General features: G+C 54.2%; 6 protein-coding genes across 6 annotated transcripts, besides 3 other annotated features; all 6 read right to left on the reverse strand.

Annotated features, from left to right (window-relative positions):
• Positions 1 to 18: 18 nt before the first annotated feature.
• Positions 19 to 79: a sequence feature (A-rich).
• A 421-nt stretch (positions 80 to 500) lies between these two features.
• TraAM80_00294 (uncharacterized protein) lies at positions 501 to 1,199 on the reverse strand (the record flags this gene model as incomplete). Its single annotated transcript, XM_029377378.1, has 1 exon — positions 501 to 1,199. One exon carries the CDS (start codon positions 1,197 to 1,199, stop codon positions 501 to 503), a length of 699 nt encoding a protein of 232 aa, XP_029242750.1.
• A 691-nt stretch (positions 1,200 to 1,890) lies between these two features.
• TraAM80_00295 (uncharacterized protein) lies at positions 1,891 to 2,682 on the reverse strand (the record flags this gene model as incomplete). Its single annotated transcript, XM_029377379.1, has 1 exon — positions 1,891 to 2,682. The coding sequence occupies one exon, from the start codon at positions 2,680 to 2,682 to the stop codon at positions 1,891 to 1,893; it is 792 nt and encodes a 263-aa protein (XP_029242751.1).
• Positions 2,683 to 2,900: 218 nt separating this feature from the next.
• Positions 2,901 to 3,719, reverse strand: TraAM80_00296 (ubiquitin-activating enzyme; the record flags this gene model as incomplete). Its single annotated transcript, XM_029377380.1, has 1 exon — positions 2,901 to 3,719. One exon carries the CDS (start codon positions 3,717 to 3,719, stop codon positions 2,901 to 2,903), a length of 819 nt encoding a protein of 272 aa, XP_029242752.1.
• Positions 3,720 to 3,758: 39 nt separating this feature from the next.
• Positions 3,759 to 3,832: a sequence feature (GA-rich).
• A 725-nt stretch (positions 3,833 to 4,557) lies between these two features.
• Positions 4,558 to 5,040, reverse strand: TraAM80_00297 (uncharacterized protein; the record flags this gene model as incomplete). The annotated part of the gene is made up of 1 exon (XM_029377381.1): positions 4,558 to 5,040. The coding sequence occupies one exon, from the start codon at positions 5,038 to 5,040 to the stop codon at positions 4,558 to 4,560; it is 483 nt and encodes a 160-aa protein (XP_029242753.1).
• Positions 5,041 to 5,275: 235 nt separating this feature from the next.
• Positions 5,276 to 5,926, reverse strand: TraAM80_00298 (uncharacterized protein; the record flags this gene model as incomplete). The annotated part of the gene is made up of 1 exon (XM_029377382.1): positions 5,276 to 5,926. One exon carries the CDS (start codon positions 5,924 to 5,926, stop codon positions 5,276 to 5,278), a length of 651 nt encoding a protein of 216 aa, XP_029242754.1.
• A 777-nt stretch (positions 5,927 to 6,703) lies between these two features.
• On the reverse strand, positions 6,704 to 8,398 carry TraAM80_00299 (putative protein kinase; the record flags this gene model as incomplete). The annotated part of the gene is made up of 1 exon (XM_029377383.1): positions 6,704 to 8,398. One exon carries the CDS (start codon positions 8,396 to 8,398, stop codon positions 6,704 to 6,706), a length of 1,695 nt encoding a protein of 564 aa, XP_029242755.1.
• Positions 8,399 to 8,697: 299 nt separating this feature from the next.
• Positions 8,698 to 8,715: a microsatellite.
• Positions 8,716 to 9,076: the final 361 nt, after the last annotated feature.

The raw sequence follows: 9,076 nt of genomic DNA on the forward strand, positions 1-9,076 counted from the left end.
TACAAACACAACAACACCAAAAAAAAAAAGCAAACAAACAAACAAACAAACAAAAATAATAATAACAGTAATAATAAAACAGAGCGCCTCTTGCACAAGGGCCTTACGCTAGCCGATGAGGGCTCTGTACGCTCTAATGCAAATCCCCAATAAAATGTGCTCCGATGATGTGTTGCTGCTGATGCTGAAGAAGGGATAAGGAGGAAAGGAACTGGTACTGCTTCACGCTTCTGCAGCAGACTGATCCACGGGTAAGCTGCAAGGTCATGAACATATGCGTGTGCATAGAACAAAGGAAAGATTAATAAATTCATACATCTTGCATATGCATCCTAACGCACTGCTCTACACGAGTCGTGGGGGTAAAGGAAGAGAGACATTATCGTCCACTCAGACACACGAAGAAAGGCAGTCAGACGACAAGCGCACATCCCGAAGACGGCAAAAAGCAGAAAAACATCATCTTCACCGTCGATTTCGTCGTCCACGCAACGCCTTCCTTAGAGGTCGGAGGGTTCACTTGGCCTCCGGGTAATCGGCATACCGTGCGCATCACACCCCTTTGAGCTTCGTTCCCATTGCGTACACACGACCTCACGCACCTTCCTTGGAATGTCTTTCATCCCACCCTCGTCCGCTGCGGCAAAGATAGCGGCCACCAGCTCCTCCTCCTGCTCATCAAGCAGCTCCTCACACGTGGAGGCGAGAAAGTACTGCATCCACCCACCACGAACGCGGTTAATCATATTACTTTTGCTAAAAAAAAGTGAGGGCTCCGTATCACTTATCATCTCCAAGCCGTACAGGAATGGAACCTCACGACAAAGCTGCTCAAACGCGTCCACCATCTCAAACTGCTTCGGTTGGGAGCGGTGTGGGGGGTTGCCGCCACCCCGCGCCTCCCGCTCTCTACGAGCCAAGTGCTGCTGAACGACGCTGGAGAGGAGGTGGACGGCGTGCTCCACAATGGCGCCGCATGCGGAGCACTTAAGCGGCAGGTGAAACGCGGGCACGTCGGGGTTAGGTAACGCCTTCATGACGGGGTCTTCCTCGTTCAGCTGCCTCTCGCTGGAAGTGCCCCACCCACTACTATCCCCCATACTGATGTATGCTGGCGTCTGACTGTGAGCAGGGGATGCAGCAAAGCACAGCAGCACCCCCAGCAAGAGGCGCAGCGACAACAGTTTATCCCAGGACATTCCAAACCTGTGCGTACACATTTCTATACACAAATGTAAATATGTCACTCTCTCCGTATATGACGATGATAAAAGACTGCAGAACAGTACTAGTAGGAAAAAAGAAAGCAAACAAGGAAACCACAACATCCATAAGAACCGCGCGAAGTCGTGTTTGGAGCCGCCTAAGATACTCAGCACCAGCCACCGTGAGTGCAGCAGACGGCCAAGGAAGAGTAAACCTCACAATCAAAATAAATTCGATAAAAAAGTTTTTTTTTTGTTGTTGTTGTCACGGCAGAGGCATCGTTTAAAGTGCCGTATTCCAACTGCAGGTTTTTACACCTGTTTATTGGAGAATACAGCTGATGGGCTCCACCGCCGCACACACACGGGCACTGACGATACCCCCACACCGAACCAGCTAAAGTAAATAGACACTGAACTTAACCCCCATGCGGGGGCACCACCACCGACACAAAATGCACCTGGCGCCACATTCGACCGTGCCGCGGACAGGCTCTCGTTTTTGGTCAAGCCAAAGTTGAAAGCGTTCGGAATGAGCGTGAGAGTACCCGGTGCATCTCAGTTGTTCCACGACAACAACGGTCGAGGCAGCTCTCAGAGGTCCCTCACTTTCCCCACCGCACGGCTGCACAGCTCACTCACACCAATCGTACGCCGGGAGTTGCAGGTTACCCCGTAGGTTTTTTTATTCCCCGATCTCACCAGACACACCCCGCAGGCGACGGGTAGGATCATCCATGTGCGGCGCTTCAGCGCACACTAGAAGAATGTAAGGAGACAACGGGGCGCCCCCATCGGACTGGCCTGCTTCTCTCAACTCCGTCTGCTGCTCTTGTTGTTGTGTTTGGGTCGATGGTGTCGCTGCCGACGATGAAGGCAGCCATCCAAGACAAACTGGAAGGGGCTGCGCCTTAGATAACGAGGAGAGCAGCCTTGAAACATCCCCGTCCTTCGGGACCGTCGCATGCGTTGGTGCGCCCCTGCGCGGGTAAAGCTCGTAGAAGCCGGACTTTGCCATCATACTTGGCGACATGAGGGAAAAGGGGTAGTCAGTTGTATACACCGGCTGCGACAGGGTGCGGCCCACCGAGCTGTCCTTTACATGCGGTGGAAGCAGTGAGAGAAGCACATCGTAAAGCATGATAGCTGTATCTACTTGCTGGAGGATAAGGATATACGCCCGGTGACCACCATATGAACGGGCAACTTCCATCTCAATGCTGCGCCTCTCCATGAAACTGACGATGCCAATAATATCCCGCAGGAAGACAGTAACAGTAAACGCCGATGAGAATACACGAAACAGAAGACGGTTTGTGTACAGACTGATCACAACATCGTTCGCAGCGATGACAGGGTATGGCACCTCCGCAATAACAAGACGTCCCCAAATAATTTGCTGGCGTTGAGGCAGCTGCCCCTGTGGTTTCTCATGGTATCCCTCATCCCAGGCGCCACGGGGTGACAACATCGTCATTCGCTTTGGCTTGAAATAAACAGAGGTCTCTCTCGCCGTGTGTGTAACCGTAGGCGGAGACAAAAAAGGGAGCAAGACCCACACACCAAAGAAGAAAGAAAGAAGACCACTCTGTACATGAGCAGCCAAACGACGCAAACAACAGAGAACGGTAATCAGCCCAGCGAGAACGCACATCAAAACAAGAGCAACGAACAAATCGGAGAATTAACACAACTTCACAGCCCCGGACGCAGCTTCTTCCCCCGTCGTGTGTCCTCCTTCTTCGCCCGCTTCAGACGACGCTTCGCTTCCTGCTGTGCCCTCGCCGGATCCAGCGCGTGTCGAACCACCGCGGCGGAGAGCAGCAGACCAAAGAGCGGCGGCATGTAACTGATTGTTCCGTTTAAGGCGCGGTCTCGCCCACCGGACTCCTGCCGCTGCGGCTCCAGCGGTCGCACACCCTTTTCTTTACTATGCACAACGACAACGTTGCCGGGTCCAATGCCACGCTTTCTTAGCTCCGTGCGGCAGCAGCGGGCCAGGGCGTCGTTCTCCGTCTCAAATAGGTCACCAACGGAGACGAGTGAAGGGTCAAGACGACCGCCTGCGCCACAAGAGGCAAAAGTCTGAATCCCGAGCCGCACGGATGTCGCAAGGAGGGCCACCTTGCATTCCACGCTATCAATGCAGTCCACCACGTAGTCGTAGCGCTGCCGCGTCAAGATGTCCTCCATGTCCTCTCGAAGAAGCAGCGCGTCTAGGGCTGTCACGCGGCAGTGGGCGTTGATGTCCTGCAGGCGTTGCGCCAGCACCTCCACTTTGCACTTACCGATGGTGCTGTCAAGCGCCACAAGCTGTCGGTTTTTGTTGGTGGCAGAGACAACGTCATGGTCGCAAACAGTGATGCGCCCTATCCCGGCCCGCACCAGCGCCTCGGCACAGTGGCCGCCCACGCCGCCCACGCCTGCAAGAAAGACGTTGACCCCCTGCAGCTTCCGCACCCCTTCGTCCCCAACCAAAATTTGCGTCCGCTCATAAATAGCCGCGTTCAGCATTCCTCGCGCCGCTGCAGCACCAGCACAGAAGCGAGGGATAAAAAAAGAACAAGAAAAGAAAAAGAAATACAACGTACAACACACACACATACAAAAAAAAAAAGGAGCAGAAATCCATTCAAGCAGGGCTCCACCCGATACGTTCACGAGGAGTCACACATTTGGCCTTCATCTACTGCGCCACGGGGAGGCCAAAGCGCAGCGGGGTGGGGGGAAGGCGACTGGGGTGTGTGAGTTGCAGCGTCATCCGACTAGACGAGAAAAGAATGGTGACATAAACGGAGGAAAAACCAAACATGCAACTAAACAACTAAACAAATAAGCCAACGACACCAACACCAACGTAAAAAGGCAAACAGAAAAAAAGAGAGAAAGAAGGAAAGGACGAGGAAAAGAGACGAAGTAGCCATACGCAGCAGCAGTCACTTCACCACTACGGCACTTTTGCTCCTCTGACGCAAAAATGCAGGTACCAGAACGCGATGCATGAAACACGCCCGCATGACTTGTTGATACGCCACAACAGGAATCTGCAACCTTCCTGAACTGCTCTCGGCGAGGCGGAGAAGCGCCACTCCCTGGCTCCAGAGGGCCTTTCCCCCTATCACTACAAACATTTTGCGACGAACATTGGCAGGCACTCGCTCCGCAACTCCCGCTAGACTTTCATTTTGACACAACCGCAACATCGCCTCATAGTACTCCAACTTGCGAGTGCAACCCGCCTTCAAAAGAATAAGAGCCAACTGCGCCGAGAGACATGCCGCATCAACAACGGCAGGCGCCTTACCCTCTCAATGTTTCTTTGCGAAAAGAAGAGCACACCTAGCGGCAAACGTCAGCTCGGGTGTACGAGAGCCCTGCTTTGTGTCAGCGTCCTCAGCGGCAGCATCCCCCCCATCCCCTCCTCAGTTGGTAACCGCACTACTATTACTACCAGCACCGCCGCCACCACTGCAAGCTCCAGCACGAGACGAAGGCACTGTGCACCATCAACATTCGAGTGGCAACACCGCAACATGACACGCGTCTCGATGTCCGCAAGCAATCTGTTATCCTCCAAGTCGATTGTCTTCGATTTCTCTCCGTTCGGCTTGGGTGCCACGGTTCGTCCGCAATGCAGCACCGCCTTGCGCCGTTCCTTTTGAATAAACACCTGAATGCACGTCACGTCTTCGCAGGAGAGGGAGTCCGGCGGCGCGTGCTCGAGAGCCTGCAGCACCATGTGGAGCACAAATGAGGACATACGAAACGCCGCCAGGTCCCGTTGGCGGCACAGGCGATGAAACATCACAGGGAGAAAAGTCGAGGGAAGATGCATCGCCAAACACCTCACAAAGGCGTCTGGCCGAGAAATGACTGAGAGTTTATCGCACACGCGCAGGCACCCCGGGAGACCCCCCCGCCCCCCTGCAGGCACCGCACATCATGACACCCTGTATTACATCCATCACGTTGACATGCGGTAACAACCGATGCATGGCCGTCATTGTAGACACTGCCGCGGCCCCTTCGCTATCGAAGCATGCAAGTTGGAGCATGCAATGCATGACAACTTAAACATAACGACGGACACTACCGTACAGTACAACAACTTCTGCCACCCCCACCACGGCGTCCAGCTGGGTAATTTCCAACACCCGCTGGGACAGCGTCTCCAGCGCCAAAAGCTTGAGCTCGCCATGAAGTCGCTCTAACGTCGGCAGCTTCTGATGGAGCACAAGCGCAGGATCTCCCTGCTCAACGAAAGCCGGATGCACAGCTCTACTGTTAGACGCACGCCAACTGCACTCAGCGAGTGACCCCTTTTTGACGAGCAAACAAATATAGGCGGCGTCAAAGGCAGGTAGAGTTAACAGGCGACTGGCCGTCTCCGTGGCTGAAAAGGCGTCGACTAGTGACGGGGTGTCATTGAGTTTCACCTTCAGCACCGCCGATTGAGATGTGTGATCTTTTTTATGAGGACCTCTGCGTACCCACCAGAGGCATGCCGTATAAACATCAGGTTGAACACGGCTGTAGTGTCGCATGAGCACCTTCGACAGCGGACCCCGCATATCGTACCCCTCGTGTGCTTGTTCAAGCTCCATGCATCGCACTATCACGGAGCTCAGCGTGGAGGTGAACAGCAGTGCCAGACTGGTGGTGGTACCAAGCAGTGGATGCCTGGATCCAATTGTCGTCGTGTCCACTGCGTGAAACCTCATGACAGAAATTGCGCGGAACGCCTGTACCGCCTGTGTTCGCCGCAAGGAATGTCGAGAATGGTACAGGATAAACAGGAATAGCCGGGCATCCAAGTCAGACGCGCTATAAAGTGCCCCAATAAATGCCACATGTTTAGAGGACAATTCAATACTCCTTTCAGACAGGGCTGCCAAAGAGAAGCTAGCAGAGGGGCGAGGCTTCACAACCACACCCTTCACTACCACGCGAAGAGCGAAAAAGACCTCGGAGACGATACGTTACAAACTACTCAAACATAGCAACAAGTGCGTCGGCGTGAAGGGCGTGGAAAAACCGCTCCACCTCTTTTGGTGGGTGGTCGTCTTGCTGTTGGTCTAGATGCGCAAGGACCTCCTCAGAGGCCTCACAGACTAAAGGGATGTATCCCTGTTGCTCCTGCAGGTAGCGGTTGGTCTCCACGTTGGGCCATCGTCTCGTGCAAAGTATTGTATTGAGGCTGCGCCGCGAAGCCATTGCGTCATGTCCACACCTGCTTCTGCAACATGAACTCGCGCACGCCCTGCACGTGACTCGATGCGGTACAACGGTGTGGGAGCCATTCGACTCTCTCGCTAAAGCTCCACATCGTCGGAGAAGCGGCAGCAAACGTAGCTGTGCTGTTGCAGTTGTGGATGCCGACGCACGATGCCACCCGCCGTTGTGCCGTCGACATCTCTGCGCATCAGCAACAGGAGCGATGCGAAGGGAGAAACGGAGAAAAAGGAAATGATGAATAATCAAAATGGGAGTCCGGCTGCTCACAGCGGTGAGGCGCGCAGAGTGACAGAAGCAGCTATGAGCGCAAAGAACGCAGACACGCAAACAGTTACACCCCCAAGCATACAACACCAGTAACAAAGAGAAAACGGTGGGTGCCACCCGCCGCTGCTTCTTGCATTTACTTTTTGAGCACCAACGACGCGATCACGGGCAAAATATGCCCCGCAGAAACGCATCCCTGAACCGTCCAGCTGCCGCAGAACGGCGAAGCTGTGGCCCACGCTTGGCACCTCAACACAAATGGACGTCTCCTTGGTGGGATCACGCCAGACGTGTACAGGCTGCAGACCCAAGATGTGAAAAAACTGCAACAACTCCGCGTCATCCAGCCTGCATGGCAAATCTGTAATGAAAAGAAGCCTGCGGTGATCCGACACATTGGCTTTGCTAGTCGAATACGTCGCCACCATGGGACCTGTTTTAAGATACTGTGCGTAAGCCTCAGGATACAGCTCTTGCATCTGCCCCTCCGCCCGGTCAATAATATGCTTGCACTCCAAAAGTTCCTGTAGAAGCTGCAGTTTTCTGCACAACTGCTCTTCTGAAGGCGAGGCCGCCGTTCCCTCGGCCACCTCCGCGCCTCCTTTGATGTCCTCATTGGATGTAAGCCGCTGCAGCTCCTGCTCCAACTGCAATGCCTTGGCCTTTGCGTCCGTCCACGCCTGACGGATCGAGTGGGGCGGATGCGCCACATATGTGGCGTGCCAAACGCGCCACTTCTCTTCCAATTCATTCACCTTCTCCACCAAAGGCCCCCACAAGAGCTGTTGATGCGCCTCCGTGGCCGGAATCACGTTCACTCTGGAGGAAGCGGCGCTATTCCCAGCAGCGTCAGTGGAATTCGCCGAGTTCACAATAAACATGACGGCGGCCGCTGTCTCATTGCTGTTGAAGGAGACAACAGCACATCCCTCACCCGGAACACAATGCACGTTAAGAAAGAATGCGTTGGGTATTCGGCTGCAGATTGCTACCAGCTGTCGCTTCATCCCCTCTGGAGCGTAGTACTTCATGGGCAGATGCTCAAAGGTGACGCAATTGACAGAACAGACGGCACTTTCCGCAAACACACTGGGAAGTGTGGGCAATGTTGGGAAAATACTGCCACGCACCTGCATCGTCTCAGTTTCCTCCACCTCCTCAGTGCCAAAGCGGTAATCCTGCAGCACGGCATACAGCGACGTCTCCCTACGTCGCCTCTTCGTGGGACGCATGGTGTCCGCCTGTGTCTCTTCGGCCATTGTCGGCGGTGGAAGCTTTGGAACAACCCTTGCCAAGCCTGCAGTGAGGAGTTCCGCGATGGTGTCGAGTTGCGTCGGGTCCAACTCCAGACCACTAGCCCCATGTAAGCACTCATCCACGCTTTTTCTCAGCATGACAAGGTCCAGCGGGGCCTCCAGGGGCTCCTGGTGCGCCACGGCGTCACATGCATCACAGAGAGATGCAATCCACTTTCCCCGCGCCAACACTGCCGCTGTACCCACGTGCTCCTGCAGCACACGAAACACCACCTGACGCACCTGCAAGTAATACCTCGGGGGGTCATTTGGCAGCACTGTCTGTGGAGCACTGCGACCCCCCCTCCTGGTCTGTCGCCTCAGCACGCCTACGGCCCGTCGAGGCAGCGGCGATAACACCCTCGCAAGCCCGCTTCCCCCGCGCAAAGCGCCCATTACCGAACCCGCCCGAAGCACTCATGCCGCGTATCTAAAGAAGAGCTACACTGCAGCTACGCCGTGGACGTGAATGGAAGAGGGAAAAAAGGAGCAAAACCAAACAACCACAACTACTACACCACCCCCGCCTCTCATTTGTACAGAGACGCGTAAGAACAAGTCAGGGGGGACACTGAAAGCGTGTGTGGCAGGCAAAGTGACTAAATTATGCCCAAGCGTGAATGACACGCTAACGACATCAAACACCGCCCCCATACACATACACGCGCAGGTCCATAGCAGGAAAGGGGGAAGAGGCAGCAGCAGCAGCAGCAAGAAGGCGGAACACACACACAAAAAAAAAAAAAACAAGGCGGGAAAGGAAGAGAAACTAACCCCCTTTTCAGTAGGGCGAACCCGCTAAAAAGCAACCTGCAGAAGCAGCACATGCGAGAAAAGCGAGCCGCACCTCTCGCAGCAGAATTTGGTGCAGGAAGAGGAATATGATAAAGTGGCCTCCCAAAGCAATCCAGCAATAAACAACAATAAATGAGATAACGGGAAAAAAAAGTTTTTTTGTTTTGTTTTTTCTTCTTTCCTTCCTTCTGGCGGTAGTGTCATATGCATGCATGCATGCATGTGTTTATGTTTGTGCGTGCGTCCTTCTTTTTTGTTTTTCCTTCCTTCCCTCTGACG

Source organism: Trypanosoma rangeli (assembly GCF_003719475.1).
Source record: "Trypanosoma rangeli strain AM80 chromosome Unknown Tra_15.4_contig_00005, whole genome shotgun sequence".
Classification (NCBI taxonomy): Eukaryota; Euglenozoa; class Kinetoplastea; order Trypanosomatida; family Trypanosomatidae; genus Trypanosoma; species Trypanosoma rangeli.